Below are 18355 nucleotides of genomic sequence, written 5' to 3' on the forward strand. Positions count from 1 at the left end.
AATTTTATGGTAATAATATGGTGTATATAATATTAGTCATATTTATNTCAATTGTGATTTTCTTCACAAATGAGAGATCTATTTATAGAAAATTTTTACAAATAATCCAAAAATAAAATACATCATTACCTACATCATCACACACTAATTTTCAATATTCAACACCTAATTTTACCTAATTTTCAACATTCAACATTCACATTTTCAACACAAATATTTAACACATTTTTAAATAATTTTTCAACATATTCAAAATAAACTCAATATTTGTTCTTATATCCTAAATTATTCAATACCCTTTTTACTATTTTCTCAGTTCATTGGTCATTTTATTTTAAAAATTTTTAATCTTCATTCTTAATTTTCTTGCTAAAACATCTTTATACTACTCTAGCCGTTGATCTAATTTATCGAGTTATTTGATAAAATAGGTATTCAAAAATGGAGATTGTTACCTAGATTTTAGAATATGACTTATGATATTGAAAAAATTAAAATTAAGCAATCCATTTAAATTTTATTGTCTTAAATAAAACAATATTCTATTCTTATTCAACCCACAACAATCCCCCTGCTATACAAAAAGAAGTTCTTGCATGCAAGTTTTACTGCCACCAATCATTTTATTATATACTAAAACTTTAGAATACAAACAAATCTTCAATGACTCAATAATGTTATAATATTGTTTTTCTTGAACTGATTTTTGTGTAAATCTTGATTACATAGGGTTTTTCAACCTTAAAATTATATGTAATGATATTAATACAATAACAAAATATATTGAACTATTAACAATTTGAAATAGTGAAAGAGATGTGAAAAAGATGATACATATATTTAAACGGAAAATTATATTTTTAGCAATGTATGTTTGTTTCTTTGCGATTTTGGTAATCTATTAGTCTTTTTCATCGGAAGTGCTGACATGACACTACACACGTCAGCACCATGTTAGAAAAAAAGACTAAAATCACGAAAAAAAACAAAAAAATAGTCTACTAAAATTGAAAATTTGACAACAAAGATTACCAAAATCATCAAATATATAAAACAAAAAAATTCAATTTGCTCTGTTTAGAGAATGAAAAAAAAAAAAAAGGGATAATCACATTTGGTTTTACTTGAGAAATGAGCAAAAATTTCATAAAATCAAATCAAACACTGCGTTGATTTTGTTAAAACATTTTTTTTTATAATAATCAATATCCTGTTTCGAAGTACATATGATTGATTACTTTGTTTCAAACAGTATGTTGATACCTTTTATGTACGTTACCTGCGATGTTTTCTAACTTGTTATTGGAAGAATGACAACAAAATTATCTTCTTTGATTAATGTATTGTAAAAAAAACATAATTCAACGTACCTTAAAACAGCCAATTCATCGTACAAAATTTTTATCCCAAAGATCACTCTATTTTATTTTTTTAATTTATCAGTTTTTCCAAGGTTTTTATGCCCAAAATATGTCACTTACAGTCACAGATAATATTTTTTTATTTTATTTTTTAAAGTTAAAGTCACATATATGTAAGATTAGGACTCAATAAAAAGTTTCGACAAGTACCAACATCCTTAATGATATATTGATTAATGATTTTAGACTTGGATTACAAATTACATTTACGTTGGATGATTTGAAATATATCATCACTAATTAAAATATTTTTTAGTTGATAAAGAGTAAATCTGAAGTACACCAAAATGAAATTCTTCTGAACAATTTTCTAATAATTTTAGAATCACGGATTTTAATTTTACACATTCGAATTAACGATCCAAACACAACCTAAGAATTTAATTTCCAACCTCGTAAGTTTTCTTTAAAAAAAAAAATGGGTTTTTTTTATAAGATTCCAAAATTTATGTTCGCGCATAATATCTATAATCGTATTAACTAACTTTGATTTTTAATGTGTCGTCAAACTTTATTTACAATTTTACTTTTCATAATTTTTGTAAGCTAATTTTGCTCGTGTGAGTTTATTAGTATTTTTGTATGTCTCTTTATATTTTTTTTTATTTTTCTCTAATTTATTTATAATTCATTTAAAAGTTCAAACTATCTCAGCAAATCTTATATAAACATTAATCTATAAGTATCATATCCAAATAAAATAATATATATTTTGTTCACAAAAATTATCAAACAAAAAAAAAAATTAATATGACACGCATATCGCGTGTTACGGAATATTGGTATGATATAAATTATTGCACTTAATTGTATGAAATGTTATACGTACGTACGTACTCCATGTAGAACACAATCTCTCCATCTTCACTAAAAAAAATGATCAAAACTGCCTCCTCGTCAATCTTCAATGCTCATTCCTCTCATGCCAACAGACAAGCATCGCTATGCAACGTCGGAAAATATAGAATTTCGCTCTCTGCTTCTTCGCGAATCGGCCGCATTTCTCCGTGAAAGATGATCTGCAACTCGCGCAACTCCCTGAATACTTCGCACCCTCTTCACTCCCTTCCATGAAATCAATCTTTAATCACTAAAATAATCTTGTATTATTTACAAGTGTTTGCTAAAGCCTCAGAGGTTGGAGTAATATAATATATATATATTTATGTAGGAAAAGGGTTTTTTGTTTCAAGCAACACGAACTCAAAATTGATTAGGCGATCGAGTTCACCAGTTGATAAATATATTTGGGTTTCTTGAATAGTAATAGGAAATCTTAGACAGGTATATTACGAATAGAGCATAAACCAGAGAAAATGGAAGAGAATTCTTCTCTCTCTTGTATTCGACGAAAGTGATCAATCATACATATATATACATGAGTTGCAAACAGCTGTCAAAGGCTCCTAAACCAACTTAACTAACTCAGTGTGCATAAAGCTAACTAAGCTAACAAACAGAATGGAACAAGTACACGTGTTTAAAACTCCCCCTCAAGGTGGCTTGTAAAGGTCCTTTATAGCCATCTTGGACAGTAGCGGGGCTAATCGAGCAATGGGTAAGGGCTTCGTAAAGATGTCCGCTAACTGATGTTGTGAGCGGATTGGCAAAAGTTTGATAATCCCTTCATGTACTTTGTCTCTAACAAAATGACAATCGATTTCAATGTGTTTGGTGCGTTCATGAAACGTTGGATTTGAAGCGATATGCATCGCAGCCTGATTATCACAGTAAATGGTTGCGAGATCAGTCATATGGATAGAGAAATCTGAGAGTAATTGAGTCATCCAAACAATCTCACTTGCTGTGGTAGCAAGGGATCGATATTCTGCCTCTGCTGATGATCGAGAGACGGTTGTTTGCTTCTTGGCTTTCCATGATACAAGGGAATGACCAAGAAATATACAGAAACCAGTAACTGATTTCCGAGACTCCACACATGCAGCCCAATCAGCATCACAGAATGCTTTCAGTTGTAAGGGAGATGTTGCTGAGAAGAAAAGCCCCTGTCCAGGAGCCCCCTTTATGTATCGAAGGAGATGATGGACAGCTTGTAAATGATGTGTGCGTGGTTGAGATATAAACTGACTGAGTTTGTGAACCGCAAATGAAATATCTGGCCTTGAAAAAGTGAGATATAATAAGCGACCCACAATGCGCCTGTACTGAGTAATATCCTCGAGGGGTTCACCATCATTGGAATTCATGCGAACCTTAGGATCCATGGGTGTCATTACGGGCTTGCTGGCCAGAAAACCTGTGTCAGAAAGAAGTTGCAAAGCATATTTGCGTTGAGATAGTATAATGCCTGTGGAAGAGCGAGCAATTTCAACACCTAAGAAGTATTTCAGGCAGCCCATATCACGAAGCTTGAAATGGCAATGTAAGAACTGCTTTAAAGAATCTATGAGCACAGGAGACGGTCCAGTGATAATTATATCATCCACATAGACTAATAGAGCTACAAATGAGGAACCTGATCCTTTAGTGAATAAAGAGTAATCAGATTTGGATTGAGTAAGTCCAAATTGGAGCACAACTTGGGAAAACTTGGAGTTCCATTGTCTCGAGGCTTGACGTAGTCCATATATAGACTTGTGAAGCTTGCACACCATATGATTCTTTGAATTAACCAGCTCCCCCTGAAACCGATACCCTTGGGGAATGTCCATATATACTTCTTCACATAGATCCCCATTTAAGAATGCATTATTAACATCCAACTGAACCAAATTCCAATTCTGACAAGCTGCCAAAGCAAGAAGTACTTTGACAGTGACTAATTTTGCCACAGGAGAGAATGTGTCTAAGAAATCGATCCCTTCCTGTTGGTTGAATCCTTTAGCAACAAGCCTAGCTTTATGTCTTTCAATGGAGCCATCAGCATGAAGTTTAAGCTTATATACCCATTTGCAACCAATTGAATGTTTGCCAACCGGAAGAGGCACAATCGACCAGGTGTTATTACATTCCAAGGCAGCTAATTCAGCCATCATTGCTTGCTGCCACTCTGGGTATTTATTAGCTTGATGATAGGATTTTGGTTCAAGTGCCGAGGACACATTAAGGACAAAGGCTTTGTAGGCAGGTGTTAATTGGTCATAAGAGATGAAGTTGGACAGTGGATATGGTGTATCATGCTTCGAGTTGAGACCAGGAGCTTTCAGAAGGTTGCAGTGATATTCTTGGAGATATGATGGTTGTCTCAGAAGACGAGTGGAACGACGAGGTAAAGGTAAGGATGGGGATGGTGCTGGAATATGATCCTGATGAGAAGTGGCAATTGAAGACTCATGCTGAGCTAGAGGGAGTACAATATCCGGAAATGGATCAACCGATGATAATGTAGGTGTATGATTATGAAATGGGAACATGGCTTCATGGAAGACCACATCCCTAGATAAAAAAATTTGTTTGTTAGCAAGATCATATAGTTTGTACCCTTTAACACCAGGTGGATACCCAAGAAATACACATGAACGTGCTCGAGGCTGGAATTTGGATCGAGCCGCAGGTAAGGTAGAGGCATATGCCAAGCAACCAAAAACTTTGAGCCTGGAGTAATCAACCACAGTATGATATAACAGCTCAAATGGTGTCTTGCCATGTAACAGACTCGACGGAGTGCGATTAATGAGATAACATGCAGTGAGAATGCACTCGTTCCAGAATGCGAGTGGAATGCGAGACTGGAAATATAAGGCTCGAGCAACATTGAGTAAATGTTGATGTTTCCGTTCAACCACAGAGTTTTGTTGAGGACGTTCAACACACGAATATTGGTGTAAAACTCCGCGTTGATTAAAGAAATCAGAGAAGGCTAATTCTTTGGCATTATCTGAACGAAAACACTTAATATTGCATTGAAATTGAGTATCAATCATAGCAAAGAAACGGGGAATTACATGAGCTACATCTGATTTTGACTTCAGCAGGAAAATCCATGTAAATCTAGTACAATCATCAACTAATGTGAGAAAGTATCGATGACCGGAATAGGACGGTTCATGGAAAGGTCCCCAAATATCACCATGGATCAAATCAAAAGGATGTGAAGAAACATGATTATTCGAAACAAAAGGTAACCTCTTTTGTTTTGCAAGTGGACATATTTGACATGTAGTGGAAGGGCATGGTTTGGATGCATCATACGGCAGTGTGTTATGTAAGTAATCCAGTACCTTGAACGATGGGTTCCAAATCTTTGGTGCCACAGCTGTACAGAGACTTTATTGACAAAAGAAGTAGTAGCTGAACCAAGTTGATGCAGGTCCAGGATATACAAATCCCCAATGCGATTACCCTTGCCAATCATCCTCTCGGAGTTGGCTTCCTGAATAACAAAATGATCATGATAAAACTGCACAGCCAGGTTGGACGTCGTGGTGAGTATGCTTACAGAGAGCAAGTTGAATTTAAATTGAGGCACATATAAAACATTACGAAGTGTAATGTTGGAAGTGAGCCGAACATCACCAATGGAATCAACCGAAATTGTGGTTTGGTTGGGCAATGTCACAGTCGCATTATGTATCTTAGACATGGACTGAAACACATCAGCATTGCAACAAATATGACTAGAAGCACCCGAATCAATGATCCAAAATTGAGCTGAAGATAGATTTGGTGGCATGGAAACCGAAAGACATATACCTGCCGTGTGAGTTGTGTTATTCACATCAGATGCAGTAGTGTTGGTGTTGTTGTTGGTGGGGGTAACCGATAGATGAGACTGAAACATTTGCATCAATTGCTGATATTGGTCAGGGCTAAGAGTTTGAAAGAACTGGCCCGTAGGTGTAGTCCCAACTTCCGAAGTAGTTCCCACAAGATTCACATTGGCCATAGAAGAGTGCGAAGAATGAGGGTGACTGTCAGTTCGCATTCGTGGCCGAGATTTAAAACCAGGGGGATAACCATGAATTTCATAACATGTGTCTACCGTATGACCATGAATCGCACATTTAGTGCAGTATGGACGATCACGCCTCTTGTATTTGAACTTGGACTGCTGATCCTGACCATAGGAAGGCAACTTAGAGGGCTGAGATTTCACAGCAAAGGCCATAGGCGAGTCAGTTGCAGGGGTTAGGCTTATTGTTCGTTGACGTTCTTCTTGAGATACCAAGGAAAAGATTTTGTTAATCGGTGGCAGAGGATCCATTAGCAGTAATTGACCTCTGATGTGAGCAAAGGAATCATTCAATCCAAGTAAAAACATCATGATGTGCTCTTGATGATGAAAAGAGGCTAGAGATTGAACCCCACCACAGCTGCATTTTCCGCATGTACATGCTGGCCGAAAATTTGACAATTCATCCCACAGAGTCTTTAGCTTTGTGAAATATACAGCAACCGAATTCTGATCTTGATTATGATTGAAGAGTGCACGTCGTAACTCAAAGATGCGAGGACCATTGCTCTGCTGGAATCTGTCACGTAAGTCGTTCCAAATTTCAGCCGCTATATCAGAAAATAGAATGCTAGCTGAAATATCTTTGGATACGGAATTGAGAATCCATGAGATCACAACATTGTTGCTACGAACCCAGGCAGCATGTAGAGGAAGATCCGTTTCAGCTGGTTGAGGAATGGATCCATCAATAAATCCTAGTTTGTTCTTTACCGAAAGCGCTATACGCATCGCCCGACTCCAAGAGGCATAGTTTTCTCCAGTGAGCGGCTGAGAAACGAGTGAAATACCTGGATTATCGGAATGATGCAAGAAAAATGGAGTGAGCGGATCATCCACGACAGATCTGGACTGGGAACTCGAATCAGATGGCGGCATGATCACCGATCAGTTTCCGATTGCAAGAGATTGAAGAATTGACGATGCGTTCTCACCAGATCTAGGAATTTGGACAACAGCGGCAAAGAATTTCATCTGATACCATATTACGAATAGAGCATAAACCAGAGAAAATGGAAGAGAATTCTTCTCTCTCTTGTATTCGACGAAAGTGATCAATCATACATATATATACATGAGTTGCAAACAGCTGTCAAAGGCTCCTAAACCAACTTAACTAACTCAGTGTGCATAAAGCTAACTAAGCTAACAAACAGAATGGAACAAGTACACGTGTTTAAAAAGGTACGAGTTAACCATCGCAATCGATGAGCTATATATAATTGAGAGTGATCCTAATTATGATAGGGGGAAAATAGTGGCCTACCTTTTAATGGTTAAAAAAAAAAAAAAAAAACTTTAGTAACAGCGCATGGTATAATGTATTTAATGTCAGTTGTTGCATCGAGTACAAATCTTGCAAACAGGAGTTGGGAGACTGGACTAAGCTAGTTTTTCCCCGGAAGAAGAAGTGTGTACTATATACTATCACAAGAAAATGTAGTCATGAGTAAATAAACTCATGTATATCTTGTGTAAGTGACATGACCTAGCTATCTACGTGAGTTGTAGTCTCTACAACGTCCCACATATTCGTCCTTACTAATTCGCATACGATATTTTTTTTATTACATGAGGTCAGGTTTTTTCGTTGTTATACCTAAGATTAAACGTATGTCTCTCAATTTATACGACTGCATCACAATGATCGAGTAAAGTGGAGTTAACCAATATAAACAGGTCTCATAGATCCTACTTAGTTTGTATCCCAATCTTGAGATATATTAAATATAGATATGGAAACTTTATATATTGATCTTATATATATAGCTTAAGATAAATAGATGATACATAGGGTTTTTTTATGTGATTTTTTAAAATTATTATCTTAATTAATTGGTTTTTTAATATCACTCAATATATAGTTTCCAAATACTTGCATGCACCGATACATCTTTTCTCCTATCCATGGTTTTATGATAAGTAGTCCCTTCTAGTATGTGAAAAAGGAATTGTTGGCCTAACCATTTTACAATCAAAATAGTCAAAACTCATTTATTGCTATTGCTATTGCTATTGCTATTGCTATTATCATGTTACAGACTCGAACTATTCATGGGCTCCTGTGGTTTCGATAAGTCCAATTCTTTTATATCATAGTACGCTTACGGATCAAATGACAATAAATGAGTAGGTCCATTAATATATAAATAAGGGTTTTTTTAGTTGATACGAAATTGTTACGATTGTCTCTCAAATTTCAGATCTCGTTTTAAACATAAAATCTTAATGTTAAGTGGACCACGAACCATAGCCATAAACATAAGGTGATAATATATACATCATTAGTGAATCATTGATATGATATAGACAAAACCTTGTCTTAAACGGTTTCACGGGTTTTATTTTATGAGACAAATATCTTACTTGGGTCATCAATTTAAAGATATTATTTTTTATGCTAAGAGTATTATTTTTTATTGTGAATATCAGTAAGGTTGACCCGTCTCACAGATAAAGATTCGTGAGACCGTATCACAAGAGACCGGCTCTATGATATACATGACTAGTGTGAATACATAAAGACAAGTTGAATTCACGCATGAATAAAGAAGTTTACATAATTTTCTCTAAAATGTGAGTGAGTCAGATGTTAAAAATATCAATTGAAGTAAAAAATACGAACAATCTAACTTTTAATCATTCAAACTACAATGTATACAAATTTTGATTGTTGGTTCTAATATTCTAATAATATATAACGCCAAAACAACAAAGAAATGACACTGAAATTGTTGATATAAACTCATGTCGTTATTTATATTAATAATAAACAGTAAGAATTTACACAAACATAAAAATAAATTAAAAATTTGTTGGGAGAAACTAAAATGGAGACGTTGTGGAAGACTGAAAAATCTAATAATATTTCTTAGAATGTGTTGTAAATATGAAAACTGAAATCTATGTTCTCCTCTTTTGTTCGGTGAGAGTTTTTCCTCCACTCCCCACTTTGCATTTACGATCTCCAACCACGACTTCTTTCCAATATGTTTTCTCACTTCTGACCATTCAAACTAATTCGAAATAATTATTGGGTTCTTCTTATAGAGTAATCAACATATGAAGTTATTTCCCACTAAATAGGGTAACAATTCTAATGGAATTCTGGAATCGAACTGAATCAACATATTTTGGTTCTGGTTATGGTTCGAACCGCTTTTAACCAAAATAAGTATTGCATCTTAAAAGATCATTTATTATTCAATAATTATACTATAAGATATTATATGTATATTATTTTATTTTTCTATGAAAAATAAACTTATAAAAATCAAATAATTTGAGTAACATGAATTTAAATTTCTATGATTCTTCCAAACCTTAGAACTACTGTATGATTCCGATTCTAGTTCCACACGATTCTGAATTTGTGTAATTTGTTTATATAGTTTGTTTAGAAGGAAATGCACTTACGGAGAAAGTCCAACAGAGATGGGCTTAAGATAATAAATTGCTCTTCTTGCTTGCATACGCTTCTTAAATTTACCTGGGAAAGAAAAGAAGCCCAATTTGGAAAGACTAGCCACATATGCATCAGTCTATAACCTCACATTGCCACTAATTGTGTTCCTTCAAACGTGTCTTCAAAATGTAAACAAGTTTTTTTCCCCATTTATTTTAAAGTTGGGTGATGAATTAGTTACAATTGACTCTCGCCGTGTCGACAACCGGCTCAACGTCAAGATCGTGGATTTGATTCTGGAAATGTAAGTCCAAAGAATACATACATTATTTCGATATATTACATATACCAGCACTTTGTTTTTTTTAAGGGAAAAACAAGCTCTACTTCATTTTTCACGATTTTATGGAATTTTTTTGATTTTCTAAATAATTAGAAAATTCATATATTGGGGCCCACAATCCGATGTAAACGAGATCTTGGGTGGCCCATCACTGTAACAGCAGAGCACGCTCTTCAGGGGCCAATCACAATCCCCAAGGCGACATTGACTAAACTACCCTTCACCTTTCGCCATGTGGGCCCATTCTCAGAAGTACCGAATAAACCCTACACACACACACGAGTCCGGCAGCAGTCAATGGCTTCGTCACATGTGGTCCTCCGCCAAATCTCCCCCTCCTACTCCCCTCCGTCCCTGCCAACCACCGCCGTGAACCTCCTCCCTCCTCCGTCCACCGCTTCCGCCATGGATTCCAAGTCAAAGATTGGTGTGGTCTCTAAAAGGGTTTCTACAGGATCTTCTTCAAGCAAAGATCGGCACACCAAGGTTAACGGCCGTGGTAGGCGTGTTAGAATGCCGGCTCTCTGCGCCGCCAGAGTCTTCCAGCTGACACGGGAGCTCGGTCACCGCTCCGACGGCGAGACGATCGAGTGGCTGCTACGTCAAGCTGAGCCTTCTATCATCGCCGCTNTATTATTTTAATAATTAAATATTTAATCATAAAAATTAAATATTTAATTATATAAATTTATAAATATATTTTAAAATAATTTTATAATTAAATATCTAACACACAAATTTATTGAATAATATTTAAACATTCAAGTACAAAGTTAAAATAAAAATACGAACTTAAATTCAGTTAATTTAAATACAAATATAATAAAAGATAAACAAACTAAATCATCAATAATTTGAAAAATCGAATCTGGAACAATATCTAGATCTCCAAAATCACCAAAATATATTCCAAATATAATATTATCACAATTATTAAAAATATAATGAAACATTTGTATTAATTTGTATTATAAATATTAGAGTTAATATATATAAAAATCAAATAAATAAAATTAACTATTAATAAAAATAAAATTATAATTATAATACTAATATTAACATTAATTATAATTATATTGTTAAATTTATAAATAAATAGTAAAAAAAATATTTTAGAAATATACTTTTTAGTGTAAGATTTGAAGTAAATATATTCGAGATGAATATTATATTTGATGCAAAAACTGCATTAAAATAGATTTATGAGTTGGAGATGGACTTACTCTACTTCATTTTTCATGATTTTATGGATTTTTTTTGATTTTCTAAATAATTAGAAAATTCATATGTTGGGACCCACAATCCGATGTAAACGAAGATCTTGGGTGGCCCATCACTGTAACAGCAGAGCACGCTCTCCAGGGGCCAATCACAATCCCCAAGGCGACATTGACTAAACTACCCTTCAGCCTTCGAAATGTGGGCCCATTCTCAGAAGTACCGAATAAACCCTATGCACACACACGAGTCCGGCAGCAGTCAATGGCTTCGTCACATGTGGTCCTCCGCCAAATCTCCCCCTCCGACTCCCCTCCGTCCCTGCCAACCACCGCCGTGCACCTCCTCCCTCCTACTTCCACCGCTTCCGCCATGGATTCCAAGTCAAAGATTGGTGTGGTCTCTAAAAGGGTTTCTACAGGATCTTCTTCAAGCAAAGATCGGCACACCAAGGTTAACGGCCGTGGTAGGCGTGTCAGAATGCCGGCTCTCTGCGCCGCCAGAGTCTTCCAGCTGACACGGGAGCTCGGTCACCGCTCCGACGGCGAGACGATCGAGTGGCTGCTACGTCAAGCTGAGCCTTCTATCATCGCCGCTACAGGTACGGGGACCGTCCCGGCGGAGGTTGTTTCCACCACTTCCGGTACACTACCTCCTTCACGATCCACAGCCTTTTCTTATGCGCCGCTGGCCACGGTGGCTCATCCCGTGGCCGTCGCAGCGGGAAATGGCATCTTCTCCGTGCCTCCGCCGCAGCCGAGCTGCAGGCTGGACCTCTGCCAGCCAGCTCCAACGATGACTTTGGAGTTCTCCCCTAATGGATATCGACATATGCCCTTCACGGCGTTGCTGCTGCAGCCGGCGTCGGCGGACGAGGAGGTGGAGGGTCAAGAAACTAGTGGCAGCAACCATTAAGTAATCATTAATAATGACTATGGAGATTTAGGGGTTTTGGTGGGTCCTTAAGTGAATTGGGTGAGAATTGGAGATATTTATACACCATAATAGAATGATGAATGAGCTTGACAGAACTGTACACCATTTGCAATGAACTTATAAAAAGGCTCCTAGTTTCATTAAAAAAAGTCTTCTTTCTTCTTTTACTACCATTTAGTTTATAGTCACTTGTTTGTTTAGTCCTTTTAAGGAAAATTTTATATTTGGTACACGGTACTAATAGGTTAACTGGTTAAGCATGATCAACGCCCTTGAAATTCTTTTGCTACGTAAGTCTACAATTTGAAGATGACTCGAATTAGAAAAAGATAGGCCCCCACCCCCTGAATGTGGAAGTTGTAGGAGTTACCCGGATTGGGTCAAAGAAATAGTGCGGGTACGAGGCTGTTGCATCTGCGCCTTTCTTTTATCCATGTTGAGTGGACCACAAACCTTGAACACAATAATATACACTAGGTTGTACGTAATTAGGATTTAGGACCAACGGTGACGCAAGCAAGCCTTTGAAATCCTACTGGTTTAGTGTGCGTGCGCGGTCTTTTTCCTCCTTTGTCACGTCACATATATAGAGCTGAATAATGGCTCCACGGTTTTATTCACGAGTCAACATATTGATAGTTGAAACTTATTCAACACGGTTATTCTCGTAATATTTGGTTGGTTGTTGGTTAAGAGGAAGGAAGTGATTTGAAAATGTAGTATAATAAGTCAGGTAGTCTTCAAATATGGAACTGTACAGCTCTGAGGCGACGGAACTGATGAATTAAGGATATAGAATACACAAGAAAATACTGAAACTTGCACAGAAGAGAATTCATTTCCGAAGTCAAGAGGGTGAATACATACTCGGGCCCAGAAAGGCTGATGACAAAAAGGAATTGTTTACCTACCGAGGAAGAAGCTCTTTTTTCCTATAATATCAGTATTACCTGCATCTCTTTACAGCTGACAGAATTTCCTGCAGAATTTCAAATAAGATTCATGGTCTTTATGGATACTAAAGTTGCAGTCTGTGACAATTGATGTCTCCACACACTGACTGAACTTCGCTCATTCTCGGTTGTGTTCTTGGAGGACAATACTACTTCAACATTTCTTGGAGGCTTGGGAGGTTGTAACGGTTTATACATGAAATAGTCCTAATGTAGAAGAGCATTCAGCAATCTCAAATCCTGGAAGATGATCTCTATAAGCATCATGAGTCTTGATGCATGATACACTAGTTGCCAAAAGCTTCGGGAATTCAACCTTTATCCACATTCCCACCTTGACAAAACAGAACACTGAAAGTTGAATGAACTAGATATGTTGAACATGACACCAGTACAAAAAGTTCGGGCAAGAAAAATGATGCTTCCTCAGTGGCTAGCTACCGTATGTTCTATATACTTCAAATCACCTATTTAATTCATCAAAAAGTTTCTGTTTATTTATTCTAGTGTATTAACATATTCAGTTTGAAATTTTAAAATCAACCATTTAATTATCTACTTAATGATATGATCGTCAATTTAGGTTTGGTTTGTTAGGTCGACCGGATGCACCGAAAAAATTATGAGTTGAGTTACTATTTTATCAAGATATCTAAAGACTATCCCGTTGGGGGAGACTCACTAAAGAGTAGGTCTCTTGTGAGACGGTGTCACGATTTTTTATATTTGAGGCGAGTCAATCCTACCGATATTCACAATAAAAAATAATACTCTTAGCATAAAAAGTAATACTTTTTCATGGATGACCCAAATAAGAGATCCGTCTCATAAAATACGATCAGTGAGACCGTCTCACACAAGTTTTTGTCTTCACCTAAAATCAAGTTTAGATTTATCTATTATACTGTTATTAGTAAATAACTTGCCCTGCGGCTCCAACCCTCCCTTTTTGTTTTAACAAATATTTATTTTATTAACATTTACGGCTTAATCTCAATTGATTTTCTTCATCCATCCCCAAATTTGATTCATTAAAATGATTTCTTTAACAAATAATTGAGTTACTTTCTTTACTTGATTTATATATTGGTTTATTGAGTTTTTAATTTTTTTAAATATTTTTATCATTGCGTATTTTATACATATATGTAAACAGTGTAGATATTAAGACAAGTTTATATTGTGAGAGTTTAGATATTTTGGAAGTTATTGACGAGGAAAAAGAAAGAGATGGAAAGAAAGAAAGATGTAAATTTATTTGATATATATGTTTATGAATTTTGAATAATGGTTTAGATTTGTTAAACTTCATTTAGTTTTAAATTTTAATTTTTTATATTAACAATATTAATTGTTGAACAATTTGATTAAATGAACTGTCAATAAAATTCTTATGATACCGTCTCACATGTCAATTTTGTGAGACGAATTTTCCGATCCGACTCTATCTGATCCATTAAAAAATATTATTTTTTTTGTCAAAAATATTATTTTTCACTTCAGCTATGAATTAGGTCGACCCGTCTCACAGAATATCTACTCATGAACTATATGATAGTAAAATATGGATATGGACCATATGATTTTTGTTCTCACGGTTTTTTTTTTTTTTTTTTAAGAAAGAAGAGTTTGCATGTTTAGTCCGCAACTCGAGATGAGTTAAGTTGAAGTTTAGGTTTTTCCAACCAATCAAATTAGCAAACAGCTCTCCCCACCCCTTTATGGCCGTCCAAAATAATCCTAACACATAAAAGGTAAATTCATACATTATAATGTATGTAAAACTTTGATTTTGTGATTACACCATGATATATTATTTTATACTCCTCTGATATTATAAAATAGTAAATTAAACAAATATATGTGTACATAAGTAAATGTTGAAGATCGGGAAACACGACTCTTTCTGAATGCTCCCTCGCTCCATCAGTGCTGCCTACCTTCCTAGTTTGAGTTACTTTTAATTTTTTAGGATGCCTCAGCTGCAACATGCATCACTGTACTTCCACTTGACACCTATCATAATAATAAATGATTTGTCTTGTTGTGATTTTCTCTTGAATTCTCAAAACTTTTGCAGCTCGATTCATCGCTTCCAATTGAAATTCAAAACTTTAATAAAATTACAAAATAAACTCTTACTTTACATATTATAAAATTATGGATTATTTTTTTTAAATTTTTCCATAGGAGATATATAGTACTCGAGATGATAAGAAAGATCGAAACTTCAAGTACTGCGTCAGTGTTAGCAAAAAAGTGCAAAGGTTTCCTTTATTAAGACACTCCATTTGAGTTATTCAAGTATGTCGGAGGACTCTAGACATTGTACGTCCATTATTGTTTGTGGGTGACACAGATTATTTCACGTTGCTTTCGTTACAGACGAAAGTGATCAATAAAATTCGATACCCATAAATTAAAGTTTTCCAAATTTTGACATCTGCAGTATTATTTTTATGCTTCCTATGTGGTCTTAATGCCATGCATTTCACGATTTATACCCCGTATCTTGTTTTGTCCTAATAAAATTTATTAAATGTAATGTGTTACATAAATATATGATTTTTGAGTACCCAAACATGCATGACAAATTTTGATATTAATGAAACGTTTTTCCGGATAAAAGTTGGTCCAAAATATTAAAAATATGGTATTAATTTATGATATTCCAGATTTTTAATATTTTGTAATGAATTGCATTCAAAAAAATTAAGAATTTCATTCAAAAAAATTATTTGTGAATCCAAAGAGTATATAAACATTTTTTTGTGAATAAAAAATTATTAAACACACATTTAACTATATCGTTGCTGATAGCAAATTTCCTTGAATAATATTTAAAAAATGTAAATTAAAATGTAGGAAATGTGTGTCAGAGTGGAGGGTTTGCTTGCCAATGTTATTGGGGGATGAATCAATTAGCTGGCTTATTAATTATTATTCTGCACACACATATGTTGTATCACATCAACACAAAGATTTAATGTTATAAACATAATTTCTCCAGAAAAAAAGAGAACTGGAAACAATTGAAAATATATATTCATAATGTAAATGCATGCTTGAGCTAAATATACAACTCCGAGTTATTTTAAATTACTATGTATGTATATACACATAATTTTTTTATTTGAATTATATTATGCAAAAACAATTATTTTCACTATATATACACATAATATAAACAAATTTATTTTGGTATATTCCAGTAGATTCTATATTAAATAGTCTACAATTAATATATAGTGGTTTTCAAAATGCAATTTTTATATATGTATGTATCACTTGTAATTTGTTTATTAGGGCTAATAAGTAGTAATGTGTAAGAGGAAATTAAGAAAATATGGAACAAAGATTTTGCCACGAATTAATGTAGCATCTAAGGGTGTATATGAATCGAGTCGGTTCACGAGTTTTTTAAGTCAGCTCGAAAAATATTTGATACGTATAATAGCTTATCGAATTCGAGCCGAACTCGAATATGTTCGAACTTTTTTCGAGTAAAAATCAAACACAAATTATTTTGTTCGATATTTTATGAACTTTAATATTTTATCAATATAATAATTATATATTTAATAAATAATTTTCGGGTTTCTCGAACAATAGTCCTAATAGTTTTTGAAAATATTCGAATCTTTCGAGCCGAACTCGAACTTTATTTCGAAATGAGTTCGAGCAAAAAAAAAAATGTAACTTTTTGATCTTTGAATCGAGCTCAAATAAAACCGATTCGAACCGAATTCAAGATTTAAATTTTTCGTCATATTCGACTTGATTTGATTCCCTGCAGATTACCAACAATCAAGCCAAGAAATATCGTAATGCATGGTTCCTTAGCTTGAAATACTGTTTGAAGCTCTTGTAGCCCTTTTTTAATCGTTATATATTAATTTAAATTGTTTGTTGTCATTGTTCGAGATTCGGCCTAATTATTTTTCTTTATAAGTTTCTTTTAAAAATATATATCAATTCTTTTACGGGATCATTAATTAATTAAGTAGCTAAATATTTGATTAGAGATGGTGCTCAATGTATTTTAATTAGGGATTTCGTAAAAATTTATCTAAAAAATATGTATAGAATAATCCGAATTTTGGTTTAAAGTTAAAGGACGGGAAACTAGCAAAAACAAAAAAGAAAAATTGTAATTTTTGTCTTATATGTTTGCTTATTTTGGATTTTGGGTGGTGTTTTTTATCCATTCCACTAAAAAAAACCTCTTAATTTCCTTCTTTGAGGCTCAGATTTTTTTCTCCCTGCAAAAGGTGACCAAGTCAAAAAAAATGGATGGGCAGAAGATAAAATATTCCCAATTTGTCAAAATTCTTGAATGGGTCATTGATAAAGGTATCTGCCCATGCCCATATAAAGATTAATATATCTTTCGGTCATTACGAATGTACGGATGAGTATATGCTACATCGAGAGATTTATTTTCTGTTTTTGTTTTGTATAAGATGATCGACATATCATCTCACTGACCGATCATCTTATATAAATACGTTGGGAGCTCTACTTCTGATACAGTATAGGCTCATCGCAAATGCACGGTGGCAATTAAGATAATCAAATAAATAATCACCAAATTTCTATTATTGTGCTGTACACAGAGCCAAGAAGAAAGATCAATTCTCCGTCTAGAAAGTACTTTTTTAATATAGTATTCTAATCAATAAGACATGTGCATTGGATATAAAATAATTTAATTATTTTTTTTTATGACGTGAGAACTTACAACGTGCGCATTACTTTGCAATATCATGTAAATTACAATAGTAAGATAATCCGTACTAGGCAAATCTTATGCGACAAGCTTGTCCGATAAGATGTTCACATAGAAAATTGAATTTCTGATCATTAGTCAAACGTTCACCTACTTAAATAACTCGAATATCCATTTAAGACAATAATCTCGTTACTTATACAATAACAAACTATGTATCAACAGAAGTAGTCTTTGAACATACTAGACCCGAATTTTGGACCATTCAACAACCGTTTTCTGTTGTTTTGGTCAAATTTGAGTCCATTAACATACAAATACTAATATATTTCTAGTCTCCCGAAAATTTATGTTTGAAATATTATATATCCCGATTTTTACCTAAAAAATTCCGCAGGGGTTCCAGTCATAGACCAAGTGTGTGTGTGTGTGTGTGT

General features: G+C 34.4%; 2 protein-coding genes across 2 annotated transcripts; both read left to right on the top strand.

The window, feature by feature from the left end:
* The first annotated feature begins 10379 nt into the window (after positions 1-10379).
* Positions 10380-10724, top strand: LOC140961099 (transcription factor PCF1-like). Its single transcript, XM_073419404.1, has one exon. The coding sequence runs from the start codon at positions 10380-10382 to the stop codon at positions 10722-10724; it is 345 nt and encodes a 114-aa protein (XP_073275505.1).
* A 637-nt stretch (positions 10725-11361) lies between these two features.
* On the top strand, positions 11362-13600 carry LOC140961971 (transcription factor TCP11-like). The gene has a single exon (XM_073420775.1). It carries the CDS (start codon positions 11565-11567, stop codon positions 12213-12215), a length of 651 nt encoding a protein of 216 aa, XP_073276876.1. The 5' UTR covers positions 11362-11564; the 3' UTR covers positions 12216-13600.
* Positions 13601-18355: the final 4755 nt, after the last annotated feature.

This window comes from Primulina huaijiensis, chromosome 16 (assembly GCF_012295235.1).
Source record: "Primulina huaijiensis isolate GDHJ02 chromosome 16, ASM1229523v2, whole genome shotgun sequence".
NCBI classification, from domain to species: Eukaryota; Viridiplantae; Streptophyta; class Magnoliopsida; order Lamiales; family Gesneriaceae; genus Primulina; species Primulina huaijiensis.

Excerpts from the sequence above, each read along its gene's own strand:
- LOC140961971 (XM_073420775.1), top strand. The coding sequence starts at position 11,565 with ATGGCTTCGTCACATGTGGTCCTCCGCCAAATCTCCCCCTCCGACTCC.